The 17,565-nt window shown below is 42.4% G+C and overlaps 2 protein-coding genes across 4 annotated transcripts in view; one reads left to right on the top strand and one right to left on the bottom strand.

Annotated features, from left to right (window-relative positions):
* LOC133615673 (hepatocyte growth factor-regulated tyrosine kinase substrate-like) overlaps window positions 1-12,304 on the top strand; it is a 35,869-nt gene extending 23,565 nt beyond the window's left edge. For all 3 annotated transcript variants that reach the window (XM_061974433.2, XM_061974434.2, XM_061974432.2), the window contains exons 15-20: window positions 1,845-2,017; window positions 2,095-2,235; window positions 2,320-2,500; window positions 4,153-4,292; window positions 4,371-4,553; window positions 11,381-12,304. In XM_061974433.2, coding sequence (XP_061830417.2) covers window positions 1,845-2,017; window positions 2,095-2,235; window positions 2,320-2,500; window positions 4,153-4,292; window positions 4,371-4,553; window positions 11,381-11,503 — 941 coding nt within the window. In that variant the 3' untranslated portion in view covers window positions 11,504-12,304. The remainder of the gene's footprint in view (window positions 1-1,844; window positions 2,018-2,094; window positions 2,236-2,319; window positions 2,501-4,152; window positions 4,293-4,370; window positions 4,554-11,380) is intronic.
* Window positions 12,305-12,542: 238 nt separating this feature from the next.
* LOC140679737 (methyltransferase-like 26 B) lies at window positions 12,543-16,350 on the bottom strand. The gene is made up of 3 exons (XM_072915769.1): window positions 16,298-16,350; window positions 16,092-16,248; window positions 12,543-12,560 (listed from the first exon to the last, which is right to left on the bottom strand). The coding sequence occupies exons 1-3, from the start codon at window positions 16,348-16,350 to the stop codon at window positions 12,543-12,545; spliced, it is 228 nt and encodes a 75-aa protein (XP_072771870.1).
* Window positions 16,351-17,565: the final 1,215 nt, after the last annotated feature.

The following is a 17,565-nucleotide window of genomic DNA, read 5'->3' as shown; positions in this document are numbered from 1 at the left end:
CAAACATCAGTTTGTGAGGTATTTATATTATTAAAAAGTTATGTTAGGTAACTTTTCTGAGAAACAGCATATTCCAGACTGTTCACTGTGGAGGACACTGCTTCTCAGAAAGTAAAAGTTGCCAGACACTTAAGTGAACATTGTTTTACACTGTATGTTTGCATTGTCACTTTAAAGACGTCAACTGTAAGTTATTTTTTAGTGTTTGCTTAACCTCTTAAAGCCCAAGCTGTTTGTTTACATGCTTTTTTTATTTCTCTTTGCTCTCCCTAATTAGAATAAAAATTAAGAATCATCTCTTGATATGATGTACTTAGTCCATAAGTACACAAACGTGTACTTCATGTTTAGTGACATGCTAATTCTTATTTTTACACTTATTTTTTTTTCAAAATTCCACTGTATGGTATACTCTTCTGACACCACCAGATGGCAGTATAAGTGTCCACATAATAGAGATGCGCGGTTTGCGGACACAACCGTGGAGTCCGCGGATTATCCGCGGGTCGGGCGGTTGAAATAAAAAAAAATTAGATTTTATCCGCGGGTCGGGCGGTTGAAATAAAAAAAATAAAAAAAGATTTTAAATAGATTCAGGCGGGTGGCAGTTAAACCAATTCGGAAATATATATATACATAGTTAACTGTTGTTACCCACATACGAAAAACGAGCAGGCACCTGCAGCATATGCCACAACAGAAGAAGAAGAAAAAAAAGATGGCAACGCCGGCAGCAAACGTGGTACACGACAAACTAAAAAAGGGAATACTAAAGACCAGGGGAAAAAAAGGCCAGAAAAGTTCAGCGTGGACTCGTTTTTATGAGGTTGTAAATCAGGATGATAGTAATGCTGGCTACGTGATTTGCAAGAGCTGCGACGCTGTTTATGTCTACGACAGTCACAAAACCGGGACATCTAACATGGTGCATCACATTTGTGCAAAACCCCGAACCTCCACAAACACCCTGAGCATGAGCAGTTTCGTCCGCCGTGATCCCAGAAGAGTGCCACAGGATGTTAAAACAAGATAGAATGCAGCTGCCTGCAGCAGTTTGAGTGGCGCCAGCGCGCTTGGAGGTGCGCTCAGCGCGGCTCCCAGATGATTGCGCACTGGTGTGCGTCTGGGCCGTGACAGCGTGGCACGCATTGAATGTCTCTGCTTCATTGGATCAGTCTCCTTTCTTTAACAGGCAAAAGCTTTATAACCTCACTAATGCCTTGCATCGTCTATATTAGATATATAACAACGGGTGGGTGCGGGCGGGTGCGGTTTTGATAAAATGTTAGTTCGGGTGGATGGCGGATGGGTGACGACTTTTGTGATGCGGTTGCGGATGAAATAATTGCCTATCCGCGCATCTCTACCACATAAGCGGCCCAATTCATAAGACCCCAATTCAGTAGTGTACACAATAAGATCTGAAAGGTGCTGTCCACGCATGTGGCCACTAAGCCTTTAGAGTAAAACAGTGGATGTTCCTGCACAATTTTTTGCACTTAAAAATACATGCTTGTAGTAATAAATATGATTAGAACGTCTTAGCATTTCGTTTGTGTTCAATTACAGTAAGTGTGTTTGTCCTAAACATTCCTGCCACTTAATTTTACACTCTTTTTTAGACATATACGACATTAATATTGTTGTACTATTGTACCGTGAGATGTTGATACCGTTACATCCCTACATACAACACATTATTATGGATTATTACATCAGTGGGCAATTTGGGCTCAAACAATGTTGCCAATAGTTCATCGGCAATAATTTGTAGATCAATGTATTGTCGGGCAAAATGTGTTATCGGTCCAGGTCTAGTATGAAACATTCCTTGGGGTCCGCAGTGTATTACGAAGGGCTGCAGGACAAGCTGGCTCAAGTGCGCGACGCCAGGGCCGCCCTCAATGCCCTTCGGGATGAGCACAGAGAGAAAATGCGTCGTGCCGCAGAGGAGGCAGAGAGGCAAAGGCAGATCCAGCTGGCACAGAAACTGGAAATCATGAGACAGAAGAAGCAGGTATTAAAGGCTCCTTAAATAGTTTACCTGTTGCCAGTCTGTTACCATGCTTGAATGTTTGTATTCATGTGCCGTAGGAATACTTGGAGATGCAAAGGCAACTGGCTATTCAGCGCTTGCAGGAGCAAGAAAAGGAACGGCAGATGCGTCTGGAGCAGCAGAAGCACACCATCCAGATGAGAGCTCAGATGCCTGCTTTCTCTTTGCCCTACGCGCAGGTACGCATGCACACCTGTGCCTGCCCTTTTACACTCTTAAGTCCCTCACCACGTGACAATACAATCCACTTTTGTGTCACACAGATGTCACTGCCACCGAACGTAGCAGGAGGGGTGGTGTACCAGCCTGGGGCTCCACCCAGCTACCCGGGCACCTTTAGTCCAGCTGGCTCGGTGGAGGGTTCACCTATGCACAACATCTATATGAACCAGCCCGGCCAGACTGCGCCACCACAGTATCAGGCCATGCCCACTGCTGCCACAGGTATCTCAGGCCACACTTGTTTTTCAGCTTGTTAACGTTTCGTTAATCCAGTGTTTTTCTAGTGTGCCGCGGCACACTAGTGTGCCGTGAGATACAGTCTGGTGTGCTGTGGGAGATTATGTAATTTCACCTATTTGGGTTAAAAATAAAGATGTCCGATAATGTCTTTTTTGCCGATATCCGATATTGTCCAACTCTTAATTACCAATTCCGATATCAACCGATACCGATATATACAGTCGTGGAATTAACACATTATTATGCCTAATTCTGTTGTGATGCCCCGCTGGATGCATTAAACAATGTAACAAGGTTTTCCAAAATAAATCAACTCAAGTTCTGAAAAAAAATGCCAACATGGCACTGCCATATTTATTATTGAAGTCACAAAGTGCATTATTTTTTTTAACATGCCTCAAAACAGCAGCTTGGAATTTGTGACATGCTCTCTCTGAGAGAGCATGAGGAGGTTGAGGTGGGCGGGGTTGAGGTTGGGGGGGGGTGTATATTGTAGCGTCCCGGAAGAGTTAGTGCTGCAAGGGGTTCTGGGTATTTGTTCTGTTGTGTTACGGTGCGGATGTTCTCCCGAAATGTGTTTGTCATTCATTCACTTGTGCGTGTGAAAAGCTGTAGATATTATGTGATTGGGCCGGCACGTAAAGGCAGTGCCTTTAAGGTTTATTGGCGCTCTGTACTTCTCCCTACGTCCGTGTACCGCTCCGTACAGCGGCGTTTTAAAAAGTCATAAATTTAACTTTTTTAAAACCGATACCGATAATTCCCGATATTACATTTTAAAGCATTTATTGGCCGATAATATCGGACTGCCGATATTATTGGACATCTCTAGTTAAAAATATTTTTTGCAAACCAGTAATTATAGTCTGCAAAGGATGTGTCGGTGCTGTCTAGAGCTCAGCAGAGTAACCGTGTAATACTCTTCCATATCAGTAGGTGGCAGCAGGTAGTTAATTGCTTTGTAGATGTCGGGAACACGTTGTGTGAGACGACAAGGGTTTGTCGTTGTATCTAATGCTTAAACCAAAAATAAACAAAAGGTGAGTGCCCCTAAGAAAAGGCATTGAAGCTTGGGGAAGGCTATGCAAGACAAAACTAAAACCTAACAAAAACAGAATGCTGGACGACAGCAAAGACTTACTGTGGAGCCAAGACGGCATCCACAAATTACATCCGAACATGACATGACAATCAACAATGTCCCCACAAAGAAGGATAAAAACTAACTGAAATAGTCTTGATTGCTGAAACAAAGTAGATGCGGGGAATAGCGTTTAAGGAAACTGCTACAGGAAAACACCAACAAAACAGGAAAAGCCACCAAAAGAGGAGCGCAAGACAAGAACTAAAACACTACACACAGGAAAACAGCAAAAAAGTCCAAATAAGTCAGGGTGTGATCTGACAGTACACCTACTTTGAGACAAGAGCTATAGTGATGCATGCTTGGTTATGCTTTAAAGTCATATCCAACAATTGCGACAACGACATTTTATTGTCAACATCGGCTATTGAGTTACATTTTTTTATGATTTCTGCCAGTGGTGTGCCTCCACATTTTTTCAGTTAAAAAAATGTGCCTCGGCTCAAAAAAGGTTGAAAAATACTGCGTTAACCATCCTCTGCTTCTACAGATCCCAACATGGTTAATGCATACATGTATCCACCTGCTGGCGCCAATGGACAGCCCGCCCCTCCTCCTGGTCAAGCCCCGCCTACCACAAGTACACCGGCTTACTCCAACTACCAGCCCACTCCTACACAAGGCTACCAGGTCGGGTCCTCAGTAGACTTTCTTCTCAGCACATGCAGATGCATCATCGCACTAATGGTCGTCCTCCTTGCCACACAGAATGTGGCGTCGCAGGCCCAGAGCATGCCCCCCATGTCCCAGGCAGGCCCCACTAACGGTATGAGCTACATGGGCTACCAGCCGTACAGCATGCAGAATATGATCACGGCACTGCCGGGGCAGGACCCCAACATGGCCCAACAACAGTCGTACATGTCTGGTCAGCAGCCCATGTATCACCAGGTCAGTCATCACAATGTGTTCTTGAAACAACTTTGACTCCTAATTTTCATATTGTACTATTATAAACTATTTCCAATATGCGTTGGTGGTCACACAGTATTGTATTGTCCAAAAATCTTGCTTAATGCTGAAACTAAGTCAGTTAAATGTACAGGTAAAAGCCAGTAAATTAGAATATTTTGAAAAACTTGATTTATTTCAGTAATTGCATTCAAAAGGTGTAACTTGTACATTATATTTATTCATTGCACACAGACTGATGCATTCAAATGTTTATTTCATTTAATTTTGATGATTTGAAGTGGCAACAAATGAAAATCCAAAATTCCGTGTGTCACAAAATTAGAATATTACTTAAGGCTAATACAAAAAAGGGATTTTTAGAAATGTTGGCCAACTGAAAAGTATGAAAATGAAAAATATGAGCATGTACAATACTCAATACTTGGTTGGAGCTCCTTTTGCCTCAATTACTGCGTTAATGCGGCGTGGCATGGAGTCGATGAGTTTCTGGCACTGCTCAGGTGTTATGAGAGCCCAGGTTGCTCTGATAGTGGCCTTCAACTCTTCTGCATTTTTGGGTCTAGCATTCTCCATCTTCCTTTTCACAATACCCCACAGATTTTCTATGGGGCTAAGGTCAGGGGAGTTGGCGGGCCAATTTAGAACAGAAATACCATGGTCCGTAAACCAGGCACGGGTAGATTTTGCGCTGTGTGCAGGCGCCAAGTCCTGTTGGAACTTGAAATCTCCATCTCCATAGAGCAGGTCAGCAGCAGGAAGCATGAAGTGCTCTAAAACTTGCTGGTAGACGGCTGCGTTGACCCTGGATCTCAGGAAACAGAGTGGACCGACACCAGCAGATGACATGGCACCCCAAACCATCACTGATGGTGGAAACTTTACACTAGACTTCAGGCAACGTGGATCCTGTGCCTCTCCTGTCTTCCTCCAGACTCTGGGACCTCGATTTCCAAAGGAAATGCAAAATTTGCATGGTTGGGTGATGGTTTGGGGTGCCATGTCATCTGCTGGTGTCGGTCCACTCTGTTTCCTGAGATCCAGGGTCAACGCAGCCGTCTACCAGCAAGTTTTAGAGCACTTCATGCTTCCTGCTGCTGACCTGCTCTATGGAGATGGAGATTTCAAGTTCCAACAGGACTTGGCGCCTGCACACAGCGCAAAATCTACCCGTGCCTGGTTTACGGACCATGGTATTTCTGTTCTAAATTGGCCCGCCAACTCCCCTGACCTTAGCCCCATAGAAAATCTGTGGGGTATTGTGAAAAGGAAGATGCAGAATGCCAGACCCAAAAACGCAGAAGAGTTGAAGGCCACTATCAGAGCAACCTGGGCTCTCATAACACCTGAGCAGTGCCAGAAACTCATCGACTCCATGCCACGCCGCATTAACGCAGTAATTGAGGCAAAAGGAGCTCCAACCAAGTATTGAGTATTGTACATGCTCATATTTTTCATTTTCATACTTTTCAGTTGGCCAACATTTCTAAAAATCCCTTTTTTGTATTAGCCTTAAGTAATATTTTAATTTTGTGACACACGGAATTTTGGATTTTCATTTGTTGCCACTTCAAATCATCAAAATTAAATGAAATAAACATTTGAATGCATCAGTCTGTGTGCAATGAATAAATATAATGTACAAGTTACACCTTTTGAATGCAATTACTGAAATAAATCAAGTTTTTCAAAATATTCTAATTTACTGGCTTTTACCTGTATTTAGTAAGCATCACACACAATAACATGAGGAAGTGGTACAGAAAGACCCAAACGTTAGCAACACAAGCATAGTGAGCTATAGCGCTAACGTTAGAGTCACATGCATAGACATCTTATAAGTAGACGCAGCATTGGCTGCTGTGACGCGAGAAATTGGGCCGCCATCTTGAAGTGGTGATGAGGAGCCGGCGAGCAGCCTAAACTGACAGTTGACAGGTAGAAAACAAAGATGCTAAACTGACAGTTGACATGTAGAAAATAAAGATGCTAAACTGACAGTTGACACGTAGAAAATAAAGACGCTAAACTGACAGTTGACAGGTAGAAAACAAAGATGCTAAACTGACAGTTGACATGTAGAAAACAAAGATGCAAAACTGACAGTTGACAGGTAGAAAACAAAGATGTTGTTCAGCGTTTTCCTGCTCAAATGAGCGGACTGTTGAAAATAGGAACCCGGGGATTACTTTTCTCAAGTAAGATTTAACATTTACGTACTATTGGTTGTATTATCGGGGCGGCATGGCGTAGTGGGTAGAGCAACCGTGCCAGAAACCTGAGGGTTGCGGGTTCGCTCCCCGCCTCTTACCATCCAAAAATCGTGGCCGTTGTGTCCTTGGGCGGGACACTTCACCCTTTGCCCCCGGTGCCACTCACACCGGTGAACTGAATGATGAATGATAAGTGGTGGTCGGAGGGGCTGTTGGCGCAAATTGCAGCCACGCTTCCGTCAGTCTACCCCAGGGCAGCTGTGGCTATGAAAGTAGCTTACCACCACCAGGTGTGAATGATTGATGGGTTCTACATGTAAAGCGACTTTGGGTACTTAGAAAAGCGCTATATAAATCCCAGTTATTATTATCATTATTATTTTGTGAAAAGAATATTACCACAGAGTTGAGAAGGAGCAAAGATCTTCAATAGTACTGAAATCCTAGCCGCTAACAAACAAGAATATGACCATAATAGAATTGCTTGTCAATGAAATTAATTACCGTATTTTCCGCACCATAAGGCGCCCTGGGTTAAAAGCCGCGCCTTCAATGAACGGCATATTTCAAAACTTTGTCCACCTATAAGCCGCCCGGTGTTATAAGCCGCCCGGTGTTGTAAGCCGCATCTAACTGCGCTAAAGGAATGTCAAAAAAACAGTCAGATAGGTCAGTCAAACTTTAATAATATATTAAAAACCAGCGTTCTAACAACTCTGTTCACTCCCAAAATGTACGCAAATGTGCAATCACAAACATACGTATATCAACATGGACAGAGCTGCGTGAAAAAAGCCACCCGGCCTCTTCGCGTAAACTTAAACTTACCTTAACCACTCGCTCATCTTTTCTTCATCCATCCCTTCGAGTTAGCTTTTATGATGACGCCGGCTGGAAAGGTCTCTTTTGGCAAGGTCTTCCTTTTGAATATCACCATGGGTGGAAGTTTCTGGCCATTAGCATGGCAAGCTAGAACCACAGTGAAGGATGACTTCTCATTCCCTGTGGTGCGAATATTCACCGTACGTGCTCCCGTTGTATCCACAGTGCGGTTCACAGGAATATCAGTTGCTGTGAAATAGTAATCCGTGTGCGGATGGAGAGATTGCGTCTTTTCATGAACCGGATCCCTGACGCTTAGTAGGAGCCATTTTGTGGTCTTTACAGATGTAAACACACAAAGGAAATGAAACGTACGGTATATCCGCGCGCTTTTTCTTCTTCTACGCGGGCCGGTGGTTGCTTACAGTAGAAGAAGAAGCGCTTCCTGTTCTATGGGGGCGGGTGCTTACCTTGGCGGTTGCTTGCGTAGAAGAAGAAGCGCTTCCTGTTCTACCGGGAAAAAAGATGGCGGCTGTTTACCGAAGTTGCGAGATCGAAACTTTATGAAAATGAATCGTAATATTAATCCATATATAAAGCGCACCGGGTTAAAAGCCGCACTGTCAGCTTTTGAGTAAATTTGTGGTTTTTAGGTGCGGCTAATAGTGCGGAAAATACGGTACATTTAAGCATGTCATACCTGAATATCATAAAGTTGAAATAAATGATGAAGATAAAGATTGTAAAAGCCAACAGGGGTAAAAGTTAGGACCACAGTCCAGATTTTGTAAGAGGGGGGTAATGTATGTTAGCTAACTAGACAATGAGATGGACAGTGGCTATACAGTATTATACCAGCTCAATTTAGTCGAGCTTTTCCAACCCAATTTTGTGTAGCTCACCTTCGTGAAATATGTGGGACTTTTATCCAAAGCGACATACATAACAAATACATATAAAACAATCACTGTAAACATGATCATTTAAGGGAAGAATGTAATAGAAAATATCAATACAAAGTGTCAAGACAGAATAAACTCCCTGCTGCTGCAGCAACAGAGATACAGTCTTTAAGATATATAGATATCTAATGTATGCATACATTGTTTATGTAGCATGTGTATATATAACCTAATCATATTGTTTCTTCAATTTAAAAATAGCTGACACTTCTCTGTGATTAAATTCCCAGTTTTGATCTCGGACGTCTGGTCACTTATAGCATATAAGAATATTCTATTACTGTTAAGTAAACTATGAATAATAAAACATGTGTCCTTTATCATAGCTACACGTATGAGAAAAAAGCGCGTTAAAATCAGTGGTATTCAGTGAGGTAAGATGAATTAAATGCGCTGACAGTTCATTGCTCTTGCCAAATGAATTGCACTGAGTGGAGCGGATCACCACTCCAAGATGGCGGCCCCGCGTCTCGTCAGCGCCAGTAGGAAGTAGCGCTCCATGCTGCGTACCCTGAGAAGATGTCTATGGTCACATGGTAATAGCATCATCATGCTAGGTTGTCCTACTGTATTTAAAAAACAACTGATCAAACTTCCATGTCTGTAGATGACACTGGATAGATGGCAACTTGTTTTAAGAGGTGTAGTGAAGCCTTTGTTTTGAATAAAGCTGTTGTCTGTGAAATGGTGGACTATACATCCGACTGGTTCATCTAGCACAGCCCTGGGCAAAATTAAGGCCCGGTGCCTTTCAGCTTTTCAATCCGGCCCGCCGGACATTCCCAAATAATTATTTTAGTTGTTTAAGATGTAAAGTGTAGCTGCCATTATGATGTGCTGTGACATTTTCAAATGACCGTAAGTCTTCAACTATACATAATGGTTGGAATCTGCGCTTTTGCATGACATACTAGTTTTTATGGTAATCTAATTAGTTACTATGGTAATATAATTAGTTACTATGGTAATCTAAGTCACAGCAGCTCAGACGAGGCACCAAGCAGTGTGGGCGGGGAGCGTTTCCACAGAGTGTTTCCAGAGCGGCCAGCCTGAAATGTGGGTGTCAGGGACAGACGCGAAGGAGATTTATACAACAAAGTTCGAAAGCTTAGTGATGTATCAGATATTATTTTTTGCATTTCGCTGTGTTAGTTGCATTTTTGTTGCGTTTCACTTGATTGTAAAATATGTCCATCAAATTTTGTCAATATTCAGTGTTTTGTCCTTCGTAGTTAATATTGTAAATCCCACATTCTTTATTTTCATGTACATAGAATGGGTGTCTCATTCAGTAAAAAAATTTAAAATTCCATTACGTTTTTTTAAGGTGGTCTGTCATTAGGGCCCGCAATGGCCCATTGCAAAAGGACTCCCGAAGGGAGTCCTTATGCAATGGGACATAAGGACCTATTGTATTTGTAACGTTTTATTATTCTTCTTTCTTATTCTTCCGCACCCACAACAAACTGTAATTTGACCCACTTAACATGCTTCAAAACTCACCATATTTTACCCACACATCAGGACCTGCGAAAATTGCCTTTTTAAAAAAAAACCGAACCCCAAAACTCAAAATTGCGCTCTAGCGCCCCCTAGGGAAAGAAAAAAATAGACTGGCTGTAACTCCCACTAGGAAGGTCGGAGAGACATGACTAGTTCTCATAATTTTATATCCTCGGGCTAAAATCTACAGGAAGTTGGCAATTCCCCCTTCAAGACAAAAAAGTACTAAAAACAGTCACTTTTGCCTCTTTGAGCTGTAATTTGACCCCCTTAACATGCTTCAAAACTCACCAAACTGAACGCACACATCAGGACTGGCAAAAACTGTGATCTAATAAAAAAACCTAACCCCAAAAATTGCGCTCTAGAGCAATTTTTGAATAAAACGGAGAAAAAACTGCTCCTCGGAAGAAAAAAATTACAAAACTGCCTGTAACTCCCACCGGGAAGGTCGGAGAGACATGAAACAAAAACCTCTCCGTAGGTCTCACTTAGACCTACATTTCATAAATTGACTACCCCCAGCAAAAATCAACAGGAAGTTTGCCATTCCCCCTTCAAAACAATTTTTTTGTAAAAACCAGTCACCTTCCTTCAAAAACGAACTCCTCTGAGCGCGTTTGTCGTTTCGCCTTCAAACTAACACAGGAGAGACATTGAACTCTTGTGATTACAACAACAGAAGCGCTTTTTAATTAACTGCTCCGGTTTTGATTTTATGACCCTTCAAAGACCCGCTGCGCTGATGCTGCTGCAATGCTGTTTTTTTAAGATGGCTGCTTAAAAGCAGGAAGCACCAACGTGCCCACACAATGCAGACAAGGTAGGTACACTAGACAAAAGTCTTGGGACACTTCAGACTACAAGTAGACAAAAGTATTGGGACACTTAGGACTAGCACCTGCCAAATACGCGGGCCCGAACAACGCTGCTTGCAGCTTTAATTGTTTTTAGTTTTCAATCAGACATTATTGTGACATTATTTTATATTTCTCTTCCTAAAAATAGATATGCCGGCCCCCCAGACAATTTTTTTTCTCTATATTTGGCCACCTGAGTCAAAATAATTGCCCAGGCCTGATCTAGCATGTCCTTGAGAACGATAAGTTTTCTTTCATAACCTCATGACTGTAAAAAAAGAGCATTTGAGCATCTCTTCTCTCAAAAGTGGAACAAAGGAGTGTGGCAGATCATGCATTAAGTGCTTATAAACAGCACCTAGGGACGCATATTACTGTTAGAACATCATTAAAAAGTCAATTTTATGTAATCATTCAATGGTACTATCTGGTCTTGTCGCTCCCAGGTGGCTCCCCCTGGTGGGCCTCAGCAGCCTGCACCACCACCACCACCACAGCAGCAGCAGCAGCAGCAACCCCCTCAGGTGGTGGCTGGCAGTGTGGAGGCGCAGCTCATCTCTTTTGACTGAAAGCTGGTTGACTTGGGATCAGGGTCTGACACACTACTCACCCCCCTCCTTTTCTCTCCTCTCCCTCCACCTTGCTGCCATGTTGTGTCGCAATGTTAAAAAATGGTAATTATCTTACTGTGTCAAGCCGGAGAGTGTAACACTGCATCTTCCTCTCTTCACTGACCTTTATATTTGTCCCTGAAATTAATTAGCCGAAGCTTACAACTATTCAGTGCTCTTAATAATGTTTAAGAAAAAAAAGACAGAACATTCTCTCTTTTTTTAAAGTCGAAAACAGGCATGTTGATTTTTAATTTAAGCCCTGTCCGAACACTTCATTTGACTGGCTGGAAGAATGTGTGGTGTTTGTGTATGTGTGTCAAGTAAGGAAGCACAGTCCAAGGTGTGGGAGAAATAGCACTAACTTACCATCGCCATCATCAGCAGGATCACAGTTGTAGCGTAATATAGTCTCATCTTTTGTTTATTTATTGTGAATTGGCTTTATTATTATGGTTGGACAATTCAAGTCAAACAGCTAATATCAGTCATGTACAACTAGTACTTATTTCATCATCAAAATGACATCCTTCAACCTGTAATGATCGGCAAATGGCCACCATTCCTTGCGTATTTGGTTGTGTGCATGTGGACACATGGAAAAAGGCTTTGATTAAAGGCTGCATGTATTTATCAGTGAGCTTATATCTCTTAACGCCTTCATTTGTGATTTACTTTACATCCATTATAGTCCTCTGTTGTGACTTTAAAAGGTCATTTTAAATTTATATTTAATAAAGATCTGGTTCTTAATGTCCACTCGCTGCAGTCTTTTTCCTTTTCATTCCCAAGAGGAAAGAACAAGCTTTATTTTCATGTGAAGATGAGGCATTTGTAGTATTCTTCCGTCTCAATCTTAAGAAGAAAATACTATCATGAAGGGCTTGTTGGTGCTTCCTTGTATTGATGATATTATGCCACTTACCATACTATCAGGAAGTCCCCACTCTGTATTCTTGTGTGACACAATATGACTTCAAAGTTTTGATGATTTATCTCAGTGGTCTTTGAGGTACTGCAGGAGATTGTGACATTTTTGGCAAAGACTTTGGAAATATATTATAGTACGCATTTAATTTTTTCAGTGATGTAGATGCATACCTGCCAACTACTCCGGTTTTCCCGTAATTAGTACGGTTTTCATCAACCTATTCCGGGTTACGGTTGCAGTGATAAAAAATACGGTTTTTCATTAATTAAAAAAAAAATTTTTTTTTTTTAAGTTTTATTCACGAAATCGCGTAACAACAATGACAATCGACACTGCTTCCCGTAACTTCCTATCGAGCCATTCCGAATGCCATGCGCGAGGCTATTTATAGCACCGCTGCCAAGCACGAGGCACCTGTTGCCCATTGTTTCCAAACGAGCGAACAATCATGGAATCAGCCGGAGAAAAATCGCAAACGAGTCTTAAACCGAAAAGAAAACTGCAGTCATTCCGTGAAGAATATTCAAAAGCCTATCCGGGAATAATTATCCGTTCCAAAAAGGGTGAAAACTACGCGAATTGCACCTTGTGCAGACAAGATTTTTCGATCGGACACGGAGGAATTAGCGATGTAAAAGACCACGTTGGGACAAAAAAACAAGTCTAATGCCGTTGCTAAATTTGGATTTTAGCCACAAAAAGGTAATGACACCAATGTTATCTATTGGAATTGTTTAGTACTGTTAAAAGTGTTTATACTTGTCTTTGTGGGGCGGCATGGTGTAGTGGGTAGAGCAACCGTGCCAGAAACTTGAGGGTTGCAGGTTCGCTCCCCGCCTCTTACCATCCAAAAATCGCTGCCGTTGTGTCCTTGGGCGGGACACTTCACCCTTTGCCCCCGGTGCCACTCACACCGGTGAATTGAATGATGAATGATAGGTGGTGGTCGGAGGGGCCGTTGGCGCAAATTGCAGCCACGCTTCCGTCAGTCTACCCCAGGGCAGCTGTGGCTATGAAAGTAGCTTACCACCACCAGGTGTGAATGATTGATGGGTTCTACATGTAAAGCGACTTTGGGTACTTAGAAAAGCGCTATATAAATCCCAGTTATTATTATTATTATTATTATTATTTATGCTTTCAAGTCCAAGTTGAAGAAATCTTGTTAAATGTTGACAGCATAACTACCAAAATACAGAAGTATGTCCTTAATATTTTTGCAGTGCTATTTCTGTTGAAAAGTTCAAATGATTACATTAGAGATGTGATGTGCCACTTTTCAAGTGTCTGATGGCTTCAATTAATTTTCATGAATTTTTCATATTTTGAATTCTTTTGAAAGGCTTACAAAAAAACTACATTTGAATTGTAATTCCATGCTATTGACAGGACTATTAATTTTAATGAAGTTAGCTTACCATGTTTACAGTATGATAATTGTGATAGAAATGTGAATTTTAGGCACAGAATATTTTTTACAATTGAACAAGGCAGTAGATTATACAAGCTTGGACAGAAAGTTAATATTGACACCAATTTTTTTTTTAATGGAATTGTTTAGTACTGTTTTACCATTTGTTTACTGTAAAAAGTGTTGATACTGTTTATACTTTCAATTAACAAATTGAAGTCTTGTGAAAGGTTGACAGGATAACTGGCATTAACTGTCAAAATAATTTCAAACTATTGAAGTTAGCTTACAGAATAAACATGTCAATCAACCCATATGATTTTTGCTGTAATATTTTTGTTTTGAAAAGTCACTGTGACTGATAGAAAAGTGATGGTTTTAGCAACATTTTAACCTGTCTGAATGCAATCAATCATTTTGCGGACCCTGGCTATTAGGTTTTTCTGATTTCAAAAGTTGGCAGGTATGTAGATGTCTTCAAATATATATTAACATTGATCCAACACACTGTTACTGTACTGAACTGATAAATGCGCTTTTAACAAAGGATTGGACACCAATATTAGCCATGAATTTGACTATCGCAATTGGCCATCATTAAAGATCGTTAGTATTAATAATGTATGTGAAAGTTACAATGGTCATTGATTCTGTGTTGGTAGGAAAAGAGGAGGTTGTAAATGATTTTGCCTGAAAGACAACAGAGGTTAAAGAAGGTATGGTAGACACGACTGCAAATCAACAGCAGAGATTAATTAAGCGTAATCAAGGGCCCTTTTTTTCCATTGTGTTGTCATATAAATGTATTATTTAGTTCAATGCAGTCAGGCAGGCTGTTCATTGTGCAGTCCGTGTGGAGCAATTGACAAAACGTGATGTGGGACACGATCGGTCAGAGAGACAACATTGTAATTCTCTTTTTGTTTCATTTAGACTGAAAGTGGAAAATGTATGATAGTAAAATATTAGAACATGAGAAGACAAAAAGCATAACAAATGTCTTAAGACAAAAAGTGACTAACTGTTCATTTTGGCACTAAAAAACTCCATACAATCAAGACACTGGTTATTGGAACAGGAGTTTATTTGTCACCAATTCTGTTCATAACTTTTACGGACAGAATTTCTAGGCGCAGTCAAGGCGTTGAGGGGATCCGGTTTGGTGGCTGCAGGATTAGGTCTCTGCTTTTTGCAGATGATGTGGTCCTGATGGCTTCATCTGGCCAGGATCTTCAGCTCTCACTGGATCGGTTCGCAGCCGAGTGTGAAGCGACTGGGATGAGAATCAGCACCTCCAAGTCCGAGTCCATGGTTCTCGCCCGGACAAGGGTGGAGTGCCATCTCCGGGTTAGGGAGGAGATCTTGCCCCAAGTGGAGGAGTTCAAGTACCTCGGAGTCTTGTTCACGAGTGAGGGAAGAGTGAATGGTGAGATCGACAGGCGGATCGGTGCGGCGTCTTCAGTAATGCGGACGCTGTATCGATCCGTTGTGGTGAAGAAGGAGCTGAGCCGGAAGGCAAAGCTCTCAATTTACCGGTCGATCTACGTTCCCATCCTCACCTATGGTCATGAGCTTTGGGTTATGACTGAAAGGACAAGATCACGGGTACAAGCGGCCCAAATGAGTTTCCTCAGGTGTCGGGGCTCTCCCTTAGAGATAGGGTGAGAAGCTCTGCCATCCGGGGGGAGCTCAAAGTAAAGCTGCTGCTGCTCCACATGGAGAGGAGCCAGATGAGGTGGTTCGGGCATCTGGTCAGGATGCCACCCGAACGCCTCCCTTGGGAGGTGTTTAGGGCACGTCCGACCACGGGGAAGACCCAGGACACATTGGGAAGACTGTCCCTCGGGTGGCCTGGGAACGCCTTGGGATCCCCCGGGAGGAGCTGGACGAAGTGGCTGGGGAGAGGGAAGTCTGGGCTTCCCTGCTTAGGCTGCTTCCCCTGCGACCCCACCTTGGATAAGGCGAAGAAGATAAGATGGATGGAGTTTGTTACATTATGGTGGTGCCATTAATTGCATATGCCTGGAAAATGAAATACAAGAAAGTTGTTATTCTGATTTCTGTGGTAAGAAAATAGCTACATGTAATCAAAAGGCCATTTTGTTTGAGGATCTGACCTACCTCGCTGAAACACTCATAAAGTATTTAAAAAATCATTTACATGCATGTTCGGTTGCCAAATTGAGCGGTAGTATTATTGTAACCTCCCTGTGCTGTTTTAAAGGCAGTAAAGTAACGGAAGCAATGACACCACAGGAAGCATGAGAAAGCCCCGCCCACCTCTCCCACAGCTCACTGGCATCCAGGTGTACAAGGTTGCAGCACCGTCTCATGTTGGTGGCAGCAATGTACGTCTTGATGCTGCAACAACTCATGTTTTACATGTGCTTCCTCGTATGTCATAACCTGCCTGGTCCGAGCCTCCTCTGGGATGTTTGCTGGCTTCCAGGTGACAAAGGGCATCTTCTGGGCAGCGGTCCGAGCGCAACCACCTCCCAGTTCGTCTCAGCCTGAGGAGACCACAACACGGCCTGCAGTCAAGACAATGATGAACCATATTGCCTTCCTCCAGGTATCCCTGTTTTAATGTCTCGCTGTCTCACCTTTGCCTGATGGACAATATGGAGGCAATGGCATGTTGAGGTTGAGGATTCCTTGCAGAAATACAGTATGGTGTGTCAAACTGTGGCTTTAGTACCACATGTAGTGTGCAAGCTTCATCTAGTGCTATGCAGAAATGCGAGCAATTGATTTGTTCAGAAATAAAATGAGCAACATACATGTTAAAGAACTGTTCCCTGAAATTAAATGAAAAGAGGTTTCAAAAAAGGTGGTGATTACAATGGAAATCATTTTTGCGGATGTGCTTGTGTGAACACTTTCCACATTCCGAAGAGATCTAATACAAGACTGACAACACAAATCTGGCTATTTATTCAATGAGTTGTTTTTTTTAGATTTTATCCCAAAACCAGTTTGAATATATATTTTTTAACAATTACACTAAGAGTAGAACACGGTTTGCTCTGGAAAATCTCAACACCTGAAAAGGAGTGGATTAGCACAGTGAGCGGGGCTCCATCTAGTGGTACCCCAAAAAAATCAGTTTATTAAAGTACAGTGTTTTATTTTCCTATATTGACATTCAATCACAGTGTGACTGTTCAAACTGTGTGTAATGTTACACTGGCTAAACATCTCTGCTATGTTTTAATGAATGCTTAAGCCTACTAGACTGAAGTATTTTAACGTTGGTCATTATGGTGCTTGGAGAGCCAAGTGTTTTCTGGGATGTTACTTGCTGAAAAAAAAAGTTTGAGAACCAGTGCTGTAGAGCTTTATAGCAAGAACTGGGAACAAATTCATTCATTCACTCACTCCACATCCCCACAGTGATAGTGCCCTGGGGTTATAATAATAATAATAGTTATTTTATTTCAAGACCCAGGGGAATCCATATCCATCCATCCATCCATCTTCTTCCGCTTATCCGAGGTCGGGTCGCGGGGGCAGCAGCCTAAGCAGGGAAGCCCAGACTTCCCTCTCCCCAGCCACTTCGTCCAGCTCCTCCCGGGGGATCCCGAGGCGTTCCCAGGCCAGCCGGGAGACATAGTCTTCCCAACGTGTCCTGGGTCTTCCTCGTGGCCTCCTACCGGTCGGACATGCCCTAAACACCTC

This window comes from Nerophis lumbriciformis, linkage group LG22 (assembly GCF_033978685.3).
Source record: "Nerophis lumbriciformis linkage group LG22, RoL_Nlum_v2.1, whole genome shotgun sequence".
Lineage (NCBI taxonomy): Eukaryota > Metazoa > Chordata > Actinopteri > Syngnathiformes > Syngnathidae > Nerophis > Nerophis lumbriciformis.
The sequence above is the reverse complement of the archived record's forward strand: the minus strand, read 5'-3'. Positions and strand labels throughout refer to the sequence as shown.